The sequence below is a fragment of the Phialemonium atrogriseum genome (assembly GCF_030411735.1).
Source record: "Phialemonium atrogriseum strain 8032-3 unplaced genomic scaffold QBC33scaffold_16, whole genome shotgun sequence".
NCBI classification, from domain to species: domain Eukaryota; kingdom Fungi; phylum Ascomycota; class Sordariomycetes; order Cephalothecales; family Cephalothecaceae; genus Phialemonium; species Phialemonium atrogriseum.
The window spans coordinates 325,410-342,189 of NW_026848153.1; the positions used below are offsets into that span (position 1 = coordinate 325,410).

The 16,780-nt window shown below is 56.9% G+C and overlaps 2 protein-coding genes across 2 annotated transcripts; both read right to left on the minus strand.

Annotated features, from left to right (window-relative positions):
• Window positions 1–1,126: 1,126 nt before the first annotated feature.
• QBC33DRAFT_453494 (uncharacterized protein) lies at window positions 1,127–12,831 on the minus strand (the record flags this gene model as incomplete). Its single annotated transcript, XM_060424689.1, has 3 exons — window positions 1,127–1,813; window positions 1,880–12,708; window positions 12,777–12,831. The coding sequence occupies 3 exons, from the start codon at window positions 12,829–12,831 to the stop codon at window positions 1,127–1,129; spliced, it is 11,571 nt and encodes a 3,856-aa protein (XP_060282392.1).
• Window positions 12,832–13,650: 819 nt separating this feature from the next.
• QBC33DRAFT_542084 (uncharacterized protein) lies at window positions 13,651–15,384 on the minus strand. The gene has a single exon (XM_060428225.1). The coding sequence runs from the start codon at window positions 15,125–15,127 to the stop codon at window positions 13,928–13,930; it is 1,200 nt and encodes a 399-aa protein (XP_060282393.1). The 5' UTR covers window positions 15,128–15,384; the 3' UTR covers window positions 13,651–13,927.
• Window positions 15,385–16,780: the final 1,396 nt, after the last annotated feature.

Sequence of the window (16,780 nt, forward strand, 5' to 3'; positions counted from 1 at the left end):
TCGTCGACGGCGCCGGCAAGCGACTCGCCGCCGGAATAGACGAAGTCGGCGGCCGCGAAGACGTCGGTCCAGAACTGGGACCTGTGGGCTAGGGAGTAGGCGTGGAGGTCTTGGAAGGTCTTTTTTGGGGGGGGTATTAGGCTTGTAAGCTCTGTTGGGGGGGTTTTCGTGAGGGCTTCCCCGGATTTGAACCAAAAAAAAAGCAAGGTAGGATAGGATGGGATTGGATGGGATGGGATAGGATAGGAGGGAGGGAGGCTCATACCTTGAGCTGGAGGTTATGCTTCTTGTTTACTCCCTGCATGAATTCCCACATCGGCGTGCTCTCCGGGTCTGGGTGCTCCCAGAGTTTACGCGGTATCTCCCTGGAGACCATCTTTGCTGTAAGTTTGTGGTTTCGGTGGCGGTGATCCCTTGCTTTAACTCTGGGAGAGGGATGGATGGATCTAAGTGTTTTGATTGGCTGGTTGGTTGGTTGGTAGGAGGGTGCTGGCAAGATCTAACTGCACTGAGAATTCCAGGAACCAGGTTCTTACCCAGCGGCCTTTTATTACTGAAGAGTTGAACTAGAGAACCAGACAGACACCTTCACGACCAACCGAACATGCGGGGTGGAGGAATCCGGATTGGGGAAATGACCAACCTCCGATGCGGGGTTTGCCGTCGGTCCGGGATTGTGGGCACATGCCGACCCGATTCCGGATCGGCATCTGAGTGAAGAAGCCAAAGAAACTGAGTTTGCGTCACGGGCCGAGGGAGCAAACAGTTCATTGACCGCCAGCCATTTTTATTGTTTATGTGCTGGGCTGCTGCCCTAAAATGTGGACGAAGCCCCTATTGAGCAGTTGTAATTGTATAGTACAGATATTCATAAAACATCAAACTAGCCCCCCGCGCTGTCTATTAGCAGCGAATTAGCCTCATGTATGCGCCGGGGACTCCTGGACGCCTTGAGCCCTTCTCATCAAAGATGCCGTCCCTTGCGAATCCTTCCAATGCAATCTGGTGCTATTACGGGGTAAGCACCAGGGGCAGAATCCCCCCACCCCCTATTTTCCGAACTCCTCGCAACAAAAAAGACCAAAACATAAGACAAACAAGAATAATAAAACACCCCATGTGATAATCAGAGATACGGCATCCAGAGCGCGTCGCACATGGCAAGGTTCATCGGGTTGACGGCCTTGGAGATGAGGTCGATGACCGTCTGGTTGGCCGGCAGGTTGCCGACCGGTGCCTTTGCCAGTGAGACGGCCTTCTTAACGATCATCTCGCTGTTCGTCTGCACCGCCTCCCGCAGCTGGTTCTCGCTGATGTTGAGCGCCCGGTGGCTGCTCGTGAACCAGTGCATCATCTCGTCGCGCACAAAGAGCGTGAGCGCGTGCTCCAGCTGGAACTCGGGATCCGTCAGGCAGCGCGCGATCGCCATGATCGAGCAGCTGTAGATGCCCTCTGTCGCCAGGGGTCCCATCAGGGTCTGGAGGTTCGGCGTGAGACGGAACGGCACCGGCTCCTGGTTATGGAAGAACGGCCTGTTCTGCGCCATGGAAGCCACGAGTTCCGAGCCCCAAATATTGCCTGACCCGCGCGCGATGTGCATCTTGTGCGGGTACCGCTTGTCGATATGCAGAATGTACGTCATAAAGGTCAACGCCGCGAGCTGGTACGAGAAGCGCCGTCTGAAGAGCCAGAAGTCGGCAAACTGGGGATGGGTCTGCTGGAAGTACTCCAACACCGCCATGTGATTGACCCATTTCTCCGCAATGGCCGAGAGCACTTCCAGGCGGGCAGTCACGTTCTGGTCGCCGGGTTTCTGGAAACAAATGTCAGCCACGGTCCACATCACGGCATTTCTGCCTGTCGTATGGGTAGAGCTTACCATTCCCTTATGTTCTACAAGACCCCTCAGCTTGTCCATGGTGAACAACACCGGCTCATCCTTGGCCACGTTGTTGCGCCGGCAGTAGTCTTCGTACACGCCCTGGAGGGTGATGTACGAGCTGTCATCCTGCACGATCCGGATATGGGGCGCGAGAGGCACCATCAACGGGAGAGTGAACTGGAGATCCCGGCGGCGACTCTCCTTCTTGCTGCTCAAGGTCTGATTGAGCTGTCTGAACAGCTGGAGGATCCTCTCTTCACGACGACATTGCCTGACCGCCGGATGTTGGACCGCAAAGGCATGGACGCTGCCATCATGGCCGCGAATCCTCAGCCGCCGATGGGAACCGCCGATGGTGCGGACGAGGTCCACGTTGGGTAGGAACCTGTCGATCCGGATGAAGTCCTGGTTCTTGTCCTTCAGCTGCAGGTACTGGCCCGGGATTTCGACCTCGTCGAACTTGTGGTATCGGAACTCGCTGAGGTGTGGAGAGTAGCTCTCCAACGGGACGGGGGAGCGGCGCCGGTCGAGCTTCTCCTCGAACTTGTCGCGCCACTTGCGTAGCTTGTGGATGTACTCGTACATTGTCGGCTTGACCTCGACGAAATCGACCTCGAACGTCTTCCGGATGTGTGTTGGCAGGATCGTCTCGGCGAAGCGGGTGATGTTCGTCTCGGTCGCCGAGGGCAGCTTGACGTCTTTGGCGTACGAGGTGGGCATGCGGCTGACGTATGCCAGGCCGTCGTTCAGCAAGGCGACGATGAGTCGGTACGCATCCTCGTCCGGCGGGCACTTGAAATTCTTCTGTATCTGATCGACCATGGTCTCCATGGACAAGGCAAGTAGAGGGAAAGCAGTCTTGAGGACGCTCATGATCTCCTCGGCCAGGTCCCACGGATACTTCTTCTGTGCGGCGGTCCCGGGCTGGTCGCCTTGAGGAGCACCACCGGGTGCGGTAGGCGTAGCGGAGGCGGCTGGCGCGGCGCTGGCATCGGCGCCCTCGTTCTTCACCTGCGGCGTACCTTCTCCGTTGGCCGTCGCGGGCCTCGACGAGCCCTCGGCAGTCTTGGCGGCCGGCGTCTCCTGTCTTGGCTGCTGCGGCGAGCTGCTCGGCTTGCCGCCGGATGCCGCCGACTGCGCCCGCTGCCGCATCTTCGCCTTGGCCTCCTGGTTCTTCTTGATGGCCAGCATGTCCTCCCGGTTGGTTCTCAGCTGGAAGTAGAGCGCCTGGGGGTAGCTCTTAGCGATCTTCAGGAGGATGCTGTGGACTCGAGGCGCCTCCTTGTGGCTGAGGCCGGTCAGGAGCTGGGGTATGTACGTGACCCAATACCACACAGGAATGTCGCCCTTGAAGTCGTCGAATCCGGAGGCGATGGTGCCGTTGGCATCGTCCAGGCTCAGGAGCCACAGGATGCGCGCGATGAGCTTCCTCGATTTGTGGTTCTTGTAGCTCGCGGCGGCCTGCAGGTATGACGTGAGGGCCTGCTTCGCCGTCGTCGGATCCGAAGGATCCTCCTTGAACTTGCGGTCGTTGAAGTGGCCCCACTCGGCCCAGGCCTTCGCGGCGGTGATGTCGAAGTACAGGGCAGTCCCGTAGGCGGCGTCGGCCTCATCCTTCTGCTTGAGCTTCTCCAGGAACATGCCCTTCAGCGTGTAGAACTCGGCCTTCTGCGGGGCGCTGAAGTAGTTGAGGTTGGTGTTGTTGATGACGTCCAGCCCGCTAGTCAGCTCGTCGGGGTTCTGGTAGTGGCACTTAGCCTGCTCCCTTAGCTTCAGGAAAGCTTCTTGTATCTCAATGTTGGGGAGCGTGTAGATGCGGCTCAGTTGGCTGATGCAGACGTCCGGGAGGCTGTGCTTTCTCGCGACATGGGCGAAGCGGTTGATGATCCAGGCCGTCTCGTGATAGCCGCGATAGGCGAACGACGCGCCACCGGCATTCTGGCCCTGCGGTGGCAGCAGCTGGAGATAGGTGTTGTTGATGAGGCCAAATATGTGCTGCCTCCAGGTCACCAGGTCCTGCCATGCCACGATGTCGTCCCACGTGTTGGGGAGGCGGTCTCGCCAGGCGCCCAGCAGCAGCTTGAGCTCTCCGGACTTGACGTCCAGGTTCCCCTGGTTGGTCGAGGCTAGGCTGTTGCAGATGACGCTGGCGTCGTGAAGCTCGACTAGCTGCTGGAAGTTCTGAAGAAGCGGTATGTGGGCCTGGGTGAGGCGCCTCGGGAGCTGATGCCACTTGCGGATGGACAGCTGGATCGACTCGTCCACCACCCTGTTGAAGTCCTGGATGGGCTCTTGCTTGTTGTGGAACTTGAGGAGCGACATGAAAGATTGGAAGAAGGACCGCCTCGGAGTTGGCGCATCCATGACGCCCTTGATCAGCGTGTCCAGCTGCTCCCTGTGCTCCTGCGTCTGCCACATCTCCGTGTTTCGCCAGGCGCACTCGAGAAGCAGATCTTGAAAGTTCTCGTGCTTGGCAAAGTCCTGCAGGATCTCCCATTGCTGGAGTTTCTGCGCGCAGATCACCCACTGGTCCTCCCAGAGCATGTACTCGCCCTGGGAGAAGGGGATGGCGCCGGTGCGAGCTTTAACCTGTGCCGCCTCCCACATCTTCTGCGCCTTGTCCCACATGCCATTCTGCTCAAACGACAGGGCCGCGTTGGTCTCGACAAACTGGCAGCGCCGCCGCCAAGTGCCGTAAAACAGGTCTTCTTCCGACAGCGATGCGTAGAGGTCGACGAGGGCATCCAAGTTGCTCTCCCGGACGTTCGCCGAGTCGATCTCCGGCGTTATGGCGGCCTTCTCGAGTTGTACGAGGGCGGTGTACCAGGCATCGTACGTCTTGGCCTCGAACTTGAGGACGTGAGGTGGGATTTTGCAATCCGGCCAGGCCATGGCAGCACCTGCGAGGAGAGACTGCACCACGTTGGGCCGCTTGTCCAGCTGGCGGGCGTGATAGTCCTTCGTAAGCAACGTCACCATGCCACGTTCGAGATCGCCTCGGTCCTCGCGGGCGGTCGCTGACCAAAACATGGGGAACAACACGACCCAGATCTCGTGCGCCAGGTTGGAGTCGGTGTGCTGGAGCTGCGATAGGGGTTCGATGATGTCGCGAACCCTGACATCGCCAAGGTCGCCGACGAACCGACGGTGACCGGCCATCATGGCGTCGAACTTGTCATCGGCCATGTTGCTCGGCTCCCGCGAGTCCTTGGCGTGGGTGCCGAAGAGCTGTGAAGCCGGGAGCATTTTGAAGTCCTCGTGATGCATCTGGATGGCGGTGTTCGCCTCCACCGTGGCGAGGAGAAGCTGTGATGCCTGGGCAAGCCAATACGAGTCGGCCAGGGTGTCCCAGTTCTGAGACACGATCACGTAGGCGAGTCTGGCGCGCGCAGTCTTGGACAGGCTGCTGTCGAAGATTGCCATAAACCTGTTCCGCATCTCGACGTCTTGGGCTCTCGTGCCGATCAGGAAAGCGTGCTCCATCCGGACGGTGAGTTCGGTTCGTGCGATCTTGGGGTCCTCATAAATCCTAATCACAAGATCGAGGAACTTCATCAGCATCGTGGGATCCTGCCGATGTTCGAAGGACAGCATCTTGTGCAGCACGGCCGTCTTCTCCTTGAGAGTCGGCCACGTCCCCTCGGAGCGGAACACCCAGCCTTCGACCATGTCGAGGATCTTCTCGCACAGAGGGATGTGCAGCGACTTCTCCACGAGGGTTGCGAGCACGCTCAGGAAAGGCCGGCGGTTGTCGCCGAGAATCTCCATCCGGAGGGCGGTGACTTCGATTGCTTTCATGATCAGGCCCGTCTGGATTTCCAGGTCGTACGGATTCATCTCAGCCGGAGCATTCGGGTCTTGCGGCGGCCTAGCCGCAGGGTTCCCCTGCTGTGCCAGGGTTGCGTAGTACGACACATGGTCGCGCGCAAGCTTCGCCTGCAGCGACTTCATTATCGCGGGGACGTGCTGGTCGATGACGGTGGACCTGCGGAGCCCCAAGGACCAGAGGAGGTTGATGCCCGAGACGTAGTTGCCGGCATTCATGCTCTCCGTGGCGATGCCGGACAGGAAGGTGATGATCTCGGAAGTCGGTGCCTCCGGTTCCCCCTCGGCATCGGCATCTTCCATGGGCACATCTTCTGGAACCGCATCCAGGATCCGCATGACAGTCGGCTTCAGGTCGCGGCCACCGTCGAGTTCCTTGTCGGCGGTGTGCAGGCAGTCCTGCAACTCGGGGTTCTCCGACTTGAGACACTTCTCCAGGATCTTCTGGATCTGCGGCACGTTCCGGAGCACCCACTCATCGGACTTGAAATTGAGAATGATGCGCACGACCTGCAGAGTATTGATGATGTTGGTGATGAACTTGTCATCGTACTTCTCCTTGTCGGAAGGATCGGCCGCAAGAACCGCAGTGGTCTTGTCACTGGCCAAGACGACGTCGGTGACGTTGGGAAACAGGTCGACGTCAAGGTCACCCCAGTACTGGGGCTGCAGGAGATTATAGAGCAGGGTCATGGCCCGAGAGCAGAGTTCGTGAGAGGGCTGGTGCATGAGAGCCGGCCCAGCCCCTGACGCCGCCTCCTTCACCTTCGCGGATGGGAGCTGGTACCGCTCGTTCAGCTGGGCGATGAATTCGACGAGATACTTGATCATCTTTTGCCTGCCAATCGCCGGGATCTGGAAGTCGGGCCTCTCTGCCGGGGCAACCTGTCTCGCCGAGGACGGGGACGCAGCCTTTGCGTCGTCGAGCTTGCGCTTCTTGCTGGCCGGCGATTCGGAAGCTCCGCGGTCGGGCTCGCTGCGCTTGCCCTCGACACGACGCTGTTCCCATTTCCAGATCAACCACATCATGTGCAATGCCAGCTTCTTGCTTTCATTGGAAGGATTCGGGGGAGAAGAGACTTTGCGGAGACACGTGATGATGAACATGGCGAACTTGTCGCGAGAGTCATAGAACAGGTCCGGGTGCTTGACAAGGAAGTGGAATATGTTGGTCATCTGCTGGACGTTCTGGCTCTCTTCTGCCAGGATTCGGCGAGGCGCCACCGCCCAGACGGGATTCCTCTCGTTGGGAGGGCCAGAGCAGCGGCTCGGGAGGACGGGCGCGATCAATTCCAGGGCCTGCGAGATCAGGGCACGGCCTTCGTTATGATTCGTCTTGAGGAGCGAGAAGTAAATCTGGGTCACGATCTTCGCCGGAGTATCATAGTGGGCGATGAAGTACCCTATCACCACATACGCCGCATGCTTGTTGATGACGTCGTCAAGGCGGATGTAAGTCCAGCCAAACTTGATGAAGTCCTTACGAGCGTCTGCCAAGATAAGGTGGTAGTACTTGACAAGCATGGCGGAGAGCTGAAGGACCTCCATCCGCGTGTGATCGATGCCAGGCTGGAGAAGGTCTTCCTGGGGGTCGGACAGATTCGCCCTCCAGATCTTGGTGTTGATGGAGTCGATGACCGTCTTGTCCAGAAGCCGCTGATGCTGCACCGGCCGGTTCCAATGGCGCATCACGTCCATTGCCACGATCGGGTTGACGATGTTGTGCAGCAAGAAACACTTGGTCTTCTGGCTGGCGCTCTTCCCAGCATAGACATCGAGGCACCGAAGTACTGTGGTCCTCCAAAAGTCGATAGACTCGCTGCAGATGATGTTCCGGTAGAGATACGAGAAAAGGTCCGGCGTGGCTCGCAAGTCATCCGCGGTGATCGACTCAACCAGGCTGAAGAGGGGATCCAGGTCCTCAGGATTCCGCTCGAAAGACTTTGTAAAGATGAACATGAGCTGTTCCGCAGCTTGGTTGGCGGCAAGTCGCAGGGGCGGGGGCAGGGTGTGTGCCTTCAGATTCCGCTCGAGATCCCTGCCGACTTGTTTCAACCAGTCGACGTGCTCCTTGATCTCTATGTTGGGATACTGGCAAAGGGCGTGCAGGATGTTGATGGTGTTAATGATAGCGGCGAACTTGGTGTCCTTGTCCAAGACCTCGCTGCAGGCCTTGACCAGGATCTCCACGTTGGCAGCCCCGTAGTCCCTGAGCGGCTGGCTGTCTGGGTGGCGCAAGACCTGGGCGAGGAAGCGGCCATATTTCGGCTCCTCGATTTTACTCAGGAGGAATGCCCAAATATCGGGCGGGTACCGGTTGAGATATTTGTAGAGCGGAATACGGAACGGGCTGTGGTGAGTCCTTCGGAGCTTCTCCTCCAGGTCCAAGACTGCGTCGATCACCCGCTCCTTGAACTGCCTCGCTTGATCAGGCAGAAGATGGAATATGTTGAAGACGGCAGCGATGACCTTCATCTGCTGGTTCTGCTCAAAGAAGGTGAACGAGATCTGTTGCAGGACATTTGGCTCGGCTATGACCTTGACGTGGTCAAGCAACCGCGAGCCGATCTCTACCTTAAAGTAGGTCGTGAGCAGGCGAAGCAGGCGAGCGAGGTTGTCCAGGCCGTGGGTGCTGAGACGCTTGGCGTCTTGGAGGCTCGCAAGGACGGGCCTGAGGCCAGCCTGAAGGAGGTCCCTCGGAAGCTTAGTCGTGTGGGACAGGACAGCCTTGAGGGCGTCGTTGGCTGCCTCGATGGTTGGTTTCGACTCCGAGTAGAGGCATTTGAAGAAGACCGACACGATCTTGCTCCGGGTCGGATTCGCCTGCCCGTACATGAACCCTTCGAATCCCATGGCAGTGCTCAGGATCTTGATGCATGACACCCGCAGGTTCACGATGAACTCGTGGGTCCTAAACTCGAGGTTCTTTCCCGCCAACGACTCGTCACTGGCGTCGGCGAGAGCCAGCGATTCCATCAAGAGCCGGTTGAGGTGCTCGTCAAAGGCCACAAAATCCGGCTTCAACGACATGTAATACGTGATCGCGTCGATGTACCCGATCTGGATGGGGAAAGGGAGGGCTCGTAGCGGCTTGGCATAGATCGGAGTCAGCAGCCGATCCTTGTAGGGCTCAACGAGTTCCCATATCTCCGCCCCCGTGGCTTTCGCGATGAGCTCGAGAGATCGCTTCGCTGTGGCACGAACGTGACGGTTCATGTGTGCAAGTTCGCCGTTTAGCAGCATGCATAGCTGGGCGAGGCGCGGTTGCTTCTGCGGCTGCTGCCCCGGCTGGGCCGGTGTTGCCAGGGCATCCTCCTTCTTGGCGTTCTTCGTGATCCGCGTGAGAAGGATCTCCAACGTGGTCTGAGCCGATCTCCGAGTCTTCTCAGGGAGGTCCTGGGGCATGTCCTTGATGACATACATCAGAGCCCGGATAAACTCCATCTGCTTCGTGGCAACCCATACATCTCCGAGGTCCACGTCGGTGAGGAGTATCTTGATGCCGAGGCTTCCTCCAGTCTTGGTGAACCATTCTTCCTCGTAACAGCCGTGGCAGAAGGTCGAGGCCAGGCTGCTGAAGAAGGCGAGCCGTGACACGTAGTTGGGAGAGCCGAAAATTGTCACAGCCGTGCTGTGGATTTCCTTTATCGTCCGCTCGGCCCCATCACGCACGTCGGGATTGTCGGAGGCGAGACACTCGAGGAGGGCGTCTGAAAAGATCCGCGTGTCGAGGTACAGCGGTCCTTCCCCAGCCTTGACATTGAATGGGCTAGAGCCGCGCTTCAAGTCGACCAAACCCCGCCCGACTTCGATGATGGTGAAGTGGCGGGCGAGCCCCGACATCATCGCTTCCGCTTCGTCCTTGAATTCGGGGATTGACTGCGCGAACATGACGGCCTTGATGAGTCGCTTCAGTACGCCCTCTTCGTCGGCTTTCTTCGCGATCGAGCGTTGCTTGTCCGAGGTCTCAAAGAGGGAAAAGTCGGCATCCGACTTCCGGGCAACCAGGTCTTGGGCCTGGAGGCGGATTAACCGAGGGAGGTCTTCCGGCAGAGTATCGAAACCGATGCGCAGCTTCACCTGTGCCTTGATCAGATTCAGGGCTTGCTTCTTGTAGTATGGATCGTATTGTTTCGGCAGAACACCCTTAGTGGCCCTGGGGGCCTCCATCAGCTTCTGAATCGCCAAGTCGATGCCGATGTGTGCAGGAAATGCGCGGTCCCGTTTGGACCCAATCAGCCGAACGTCGAAGCTTGAGCACTCGTCGGCGTAGGTCTGGAAGGAGACGGGGGTTGCATCGGTCATGAACTTTCGGTTCCGGCCTCCAAGCTTGCCGAGGATCCTCATGGTTGTATGCGCGTGGAAGTGGCTGTATGGATGCGGTTTCAGGTGGTCAAACAGCGCCGTCATGAGCTCGTCGATAACCGGGGCCATGATAGGATCCAGGTAATCAGCAGTCAAGTTGTCGACGCAAAGTTCGAGAGTTCGAAGTCCCTGGCCGACCAAGTCGGTGCCTGCTCTCAAAGCGACAACAAGCGGCCTCATCAGGAAGCTCAGATGTGGCAAGAGGTTGCTGAGCCGCGCCGGGACGGTGAGACAGAGCTCGACGTACAAGTCTCTCTCTGCGGGCTTTCGGGCGGCCATCAGCAGGTTGTTGAGCACATCCAACAGCATCTCCAGCAGGGGGAGTATCTGCTTGTATAGGTGCTCAAACTTGCCCCCTCCGATGCTCCTAAACAAAGAACGGAGCAGGAGGAAGTAGTTCATCGGCTCCTCAGCCTTGGTGGAAAGCTCAATAGACTTTGTGACGATGTCAACCACGTGGGGCAGCAGAACCTGCTCGTTCTGGCTGGCGAAAAGGGTCACAGCCATGAAGGCTAGTTTGAAGAGGCGTAGGAGAATGGACGACTTCTTCACGTCCGCGGATCCCACGTCTTCAATACGCTCCATCAAGAAGCGCAAGAGCATGCCGCAGAAACTGGGCGACGTTGCCTCGCTCGCAAGGAAGAATTGGGGTATGTGTAGTAGTCCCGTATGCTCATGGATCATGTCGTAAAGTCGTGGGATCTCCTGCTGAAACACTTCGTGGAAGGTTGCCGGGTCAACGCAGTGGAAGACAGTCGCGAATGTCTCGAGCAAGTCCTTCTCCTCCTTGCTGCTCGAGACCATGTAGAAGTTAGCCATATACTCGACGGGCGACGCATATTGCGAGTCGGCCGCGGGCTTCTCGATTTCGTAGTATCGAAAGACGTAGGCACCCTCTCGGAAGAGCTTGATGATGACCTGGACTTCTTCGGCGGTAAAGCCGTACGACACATCTTGCCAATGAGCTGGGGCATTCTGGGGATCGATAGGAGGTGCAGGATTGCAAGTCTTCAGCTGGTAGAAGGTGCTCTTAAGACCGCTCATAAGGTTCTTAAACAGGAACTTGTTCTCAAAGACTGGGCCCGCCCCCCTATCCCGTGGGTTCGAAGTCTTGATGGGCATCGCTGTGAAGATGTCGATCTCGTCCCACTCGGGGAGATGATCCTTATCCGCCAGGTAAGATTCAGGTGCCGCGTCAGCCTGCTGGCTGTGCAGCTTGGAGAGCTTCACAGCGTTCGAGTACTGTCGATTCATCGCGGCAAATTTGTCGCCGATGGCGTTTAGTATCATGATCAGGTGATGGCGAGCGTCCACCTTATTCGGCAGCTTCGCGATGCAGTCCGCCATGTTAAGGAGGAGTTTTGCGCTCATCGTCTGAAAGCTCGTCCCCGGGAAGTTGTCCTGCAGATTCTTCGTGTAGACTTCAACCGTTTTTCGGATCTGATCGGGTTCAAGTCTGTCCCGGACGTGGTGAATCAGGTCCGCTAGCATACTATAGGCTAGCGGCCGCATAGTCTCATGGACGGTGAGGCCATCTCCGATCAGGATTCTCTCATCTAGAAGCTCGTTGATCTTTGGCAGGAAAATCCTCCGGAAGTTGAAGTTTATGATGTGGCGGATAGCAACGAGCAACTCCTTCCGGGCGGTCGATTTTTCTCGTGGGCAATCCTTCAGAAGTCGCACCACAATATCGGGGAGGTATTGGAGGAAGTCGCTTAGTTGTTGGGAGTATTGGCGGAGCAGATAGGCCAGAAAGCTCATAGTCTTAACCTGGGCAGTGATAAGCTCCCCAAAGGCTGCCCGATTCTTAATGTTTGGGCTGACCCCGGTGAAGATGGTGCCCCTGGCTGCGGCATCCTTGTGTGCCTGCTCCTGGGCCGTAGCCTGAAGTTGAAGGACAGACTTGATCAAAGGCACAAATAATTTGACATTGTGGTTGACCGTGTTCCGGTAGACCTGAAAGATAGACACCACGATGATGGGGCATTCTGACAGGACCTTGAAGGATTGCATTCCTTTCAGCAGGGGCCGGCCAGGCTGCTGGCCAGTCTCTGGGGCGAAGTCCTGGCCTGGGACCACAGGAGAACCCGGCCGAGGGGACTGCTGGTGCTGCAGGAAGGTAGTCTGAGAACTCCCAGGGGTGGATGGTGCCCCGGGAAGATTCCCAGCCAGATTCCCCGTGGCTGGGGTGTTGTCAAGCTGCTCACGCACCACTCGGCCCGCTTGATCAAATAGTTCCTGAATCAAATTCAAGAACGGTTGCACCTTGCCGGCCAGCACCTTATGCTGGTGTCGCATGATATCCGATACAATCTTCACACAAAGGATTGCGTTGTCTTCATTGTCATTTCTGACCAGATCCATGAGAAGGTCCACGACCTCCTCGGCAAACGGTTCAAAGGGCTCGGGAGGGCTGGGACTCGTCGGTAATCGGTGGAGGATATCCAGGATGCAATTGCGCAGCTTCTGGAGGTTCGCCTGGTCTAGTGGCTTCGTGTGGAAAACGCATGGCCCTCTCAGAATGTTGAGGAAGATGGGCATCATCCTCTTGAGGAAGAGTGGGTAGGTCTGGCCGGTGACATAGTGGTCAAGACTGTCGCGCAGTGTTGTCGCAGCTTCTGCCTTGACCCGGAGTTCTAGAGGATATGTCAGGATCCGAGAGCGAAACTTTGGGCAGACGGCAGAGAGAGAAAACAAGCCTTACCTGTCTCAGGCGTGCTCAGCCTTTTGACCACATCCTCAATGGTGTTGCCTGACATGGCTGCAACATCTACCACTTATCCAATGGGCGCCTAGGTATTCATGTGTATTTGTCGGAATGGCGCCCGGTGTGGATTTCGGTAGGAGAGTCTGGGAGAGTGGAAGAGGGCAGGTAAGTAGGTAGGGACCAAGGAGCTTCGGAGCTTTGGAGCTTTTAGGGCCAGAGCCGTGAGTCCCCTCGTCGACCAGCTTGTACAACTGGCCCACGGATGGGCATGAGAGATAAGTGGTCGATTCACACCAACACTTTGAGCAAGTGTACAGAGTAAATGAGTGTTGAGGACTGGAATTGAGGAAGGTAAGGGGAAAAAGGGAAGTCAAAAGGTGGGTTGACTCGAAAATGGAAAGTCGCAGCCTCAAGCACCACACGTCGAATCAAAAAATCGCAGAGCGCGACAGACAGGCCAGGGAGCTGGGGACTGCTGTTGCCAATTCAAATTACGCTAGGGGCGGGATCATCAATTTTCCGTGCACTCTTCCCAGTCAAAAATATTGCAGGCAGATGATTGGACAACCTTAATCTTATCTAATCTAATCTACTTTCTTCATCCTCTGTGAGTGAGGCCAGGAATCTTCCCAAGATTCTATCATCTCCAAAGCAGTGAGTCTCACAGGCCATGTCTTAGAAGAAGAGAATGGCAATTGGGCTAGAATAAATCTCTTACAAGTGTTTCACAAGTATGAACAGTGTCTCAGTCTTAGGCAAGACAAGCAACCTGGTCGAAAGGATCCCGACAAACACATCCTGTTCATTGCGACTCCTCAGCAGCCATCAGATATCACAAGTCATGATTAAAATATTCTGTGACAGTATGCAGATTGAAGATGTATCATAGTAGCACAAGGCTTTTTGTAGATTCGTGGTTTGTCTACCAGACCATGGAAGGGGGCTTATCCCAAGCCCAACAAAAAACACCATCCTTGACCTAAGAGGCCGTCCCATTCTAATATTTGTACAAGATCAGAAGACAAGAAAGATTGGACAGTTCAAAACATCCATATATGTACAGAGAAGAACGTCACAAGGGTATGCCAATCCTCATATCCAAACAGAGGCGGCAGCCCTGACATGGTCACCCCAACAGGCTGCGGGCTTTAAGACCGGAAGCGCATCGAGCGGCGAGTCTTGCCGTTGGCGGCGAAGATGTTGATGTTGGATCCCTGGCCGCCGGTGCAAGTGGTGCCGGCAGCGAGTGGCATGACGGGAGTCCAGACACCGCTGCCGCACTGCTGGTATGACTTGCCGTCGACGCAGTTCCAGAGGCCCTCTGGGCTGCAGGCAGAGCCGGCTGTCTGAGCACCAGTGCTTGAGCCGGACGAGCTGCCAGCAGAGGATGCGGTGGCAGCAGGCGGGGCAGCCGCCTGGTTCTCAACAGAGACGCTGGGAGTCGAGGCGGGGGCCGCAGCCGAGGGGGCATCAACCGACGGTGTCGAGACGGCAGGTGGCTGGGAGGCAGCGGCACTGTTGGGGCGGGTGATGAAGACAGCACCCGGAAGACCTGTGCCAGCGGCAACGCTGGAGGTAGTGCTTGGAGAATCACTGCCAGCGGCGGAGGCAGGGGGCGCAGACCCTGAGCTGCCGTTAGAGCCACTGGAGCCACTGGAGCCACTGGGGCCACAGTCTCCGTCCAAGGGAGCCAGGTTGTTGGCGGTGAAGGGGTGCTTCTCGACGGAGTTGCCGGGGTTCGGGTACAGGTAGTCCTTGCCCTCGAGGTTGGCATTGTTGCAAGAGTTGATCGAGGGGATGTTGGCGACAACCATGTCGGGCAAGGCCTCGTAGTTGGACTGCGATCCACCGCTGCCGGTGAGGCTGACAGCAGCGCAGTTCATGTAGAACTCGCGGTTGCCGATCCTGTTGAGCCAGGTCCAACCAATGGTGGCACTACCGGAAGGAATGTCCGCGGGAAGGGTGTAGTTGTACGTGAAAGGGACAGGCTGGGTGGGGTCGTTGCCAAGGTTACCCGCCGCGCCTTGGGCGGGACATCCTCCCTCGATGGAATGAATCACCTTCCAAACGCTGTCCTTGGTCGGGTTCGTGTCGTAGGTGATCGACACCTGGCAAGACCCTCCGCCATGAACAGCCGAGCCGATGAAGGCCAGCTCCTGCGAGGAGCCGAGGGACATGGTGGCGGCCTCTCCGGAGTGCGAGGCCATTTGGCAAGGGAAGTTGCTGCCAGACGCATCGAGGGGAGAGCTGATGGTACCCGCGAACGGCTTGGGGGATGACAGGACAATGTGTGCGCTCGACACGGCGGCAAAGCCGCAGATGGCGGTGTAAGTCTTCTGGAAGAACATATTGATGGATAAACTGCGGGTTGAGATTCTAATCGTTCCAGACGAAAAATCCTCGGTGGTAAGGTCAAGCCTTGAGCTGCAATGTAGTCGTCGAGACTGAGGTGTTTGACTTGCGGTAAGTCGAAGATTGATTAAGCAAGATGCTTATTCCAAGTTGCTTCTGAAAGGAAGGTACTGCTCCAGGCGGTGCAAGCAACAGCGAAGAAAAGTGAGGTCTAGCCTTGAAGGAGTGAGGGCAGCTCAAGTTGTCGCAAAGATGGTGAGTGTGAGGAAACGAAAGGAGATGTCTTGGAAGGGATCGAGCATGCCTCTTATACTGGATGGCCAAGGGCGATCAGAGTCTGAGAGGAGGACCAAAAAAGGGAGCCAAGCTAGTCAAGGGGCAGGTAGCCACGTCCCCGGCGTGGATCCGGAGCTTGGAAGGGATCGCTGCAGGAACAGACGACGATCCAATATTGATTGGATAGAAGAGGGAGCGAGTCGAACAAGCATCGGGAGGTCCACATGGACACCCACTTGGGACACCCACTTGGACATCAAGGAGCGTGGGCAGTAGCCACTAGGCATGGTTCATCACATTCAGCGCAACCAGGTCCGAGTAATGTGGATGGGATGACTCGGGCGAGACTAGCAAGGAAGAGGATGGGGATGTCAGACGGTCGGGGATGATAGGCTGACATGACTCTCGCTGCTATGTTTCGACTGTCGTGGTGGGCCACGATGGCAACAACTGTCTTTGGGTAGGTAGGGAGAGGAAAAAAGAAAGAGGGATGATAGGACATGGTTCCCTTGCATCACTCGCTTGGGCGTTGCGCAATGGGCGGGACGAGCTACGGAAAGAAGCTGCATTTGCCCCTGACTAGACTCGACTTGGGAAGCCCGCGCGGAGGATCAAGCGGAGAAGCCACGCCCCCTACCCTGCAAACCACACGACGACTTTGCAGGGAGAGAGCTACGAAGCGGCTGATGGGGAGACGGAAAAATGCCTTGACCGCAAGTTTGTATGTGGACGAACGCTCAAGACACAGACTCTAAGCACTGCCCCTATCCGGAATTCAGTAGAAAAAGTGCTTGATTCCCGTAGGACATGGCCTTCCAGGCAAACGATGCGGTGACAAGGTCCATAATTTTTTCCCATTTTTTCGGAGGCGATTTGTGAGTTTTTTTCTTTTTTTCGTTTTTTTTTCTTCAGAGAAGTACCAACATGACGTTTCCGAGCTGGGGCAGCGGCCGCCAATGACGGCCGTCAGTGCCATGGGAACGGTGCCTCGCTAAGGCTGGCTTCTCATGTGGCGCACGCCTAGTTACGACGCTGCCTTTGATAAAAGTGCGCTAAGGAGTCAGGGGTGAAAAAGGAGGTCCGGGTGACAAGGGTTTTCAAGGGTCAGGCTACGAGGGTCAGGCTACGGCATTGGGAAGGCGGGGTCGAGGTTGCGGGTTACCTCCACTTGCATCCCAACCAGGGGTTACGCCAACAATGGAATCCGGGCAGGCATGGGATTCCTCTGAAAACCTCAGCCTCCGTGCCACACCGAATTCCTCACAATGACAAGACTGACTCGCAAAGCCACCGTCTATCCCCAGAAAAAAAAGCTTGTTCTGACAAAAAGTGGATAGTTAGTTTTCGGGGTTAGCGTTCCTTGGGTCTGGACC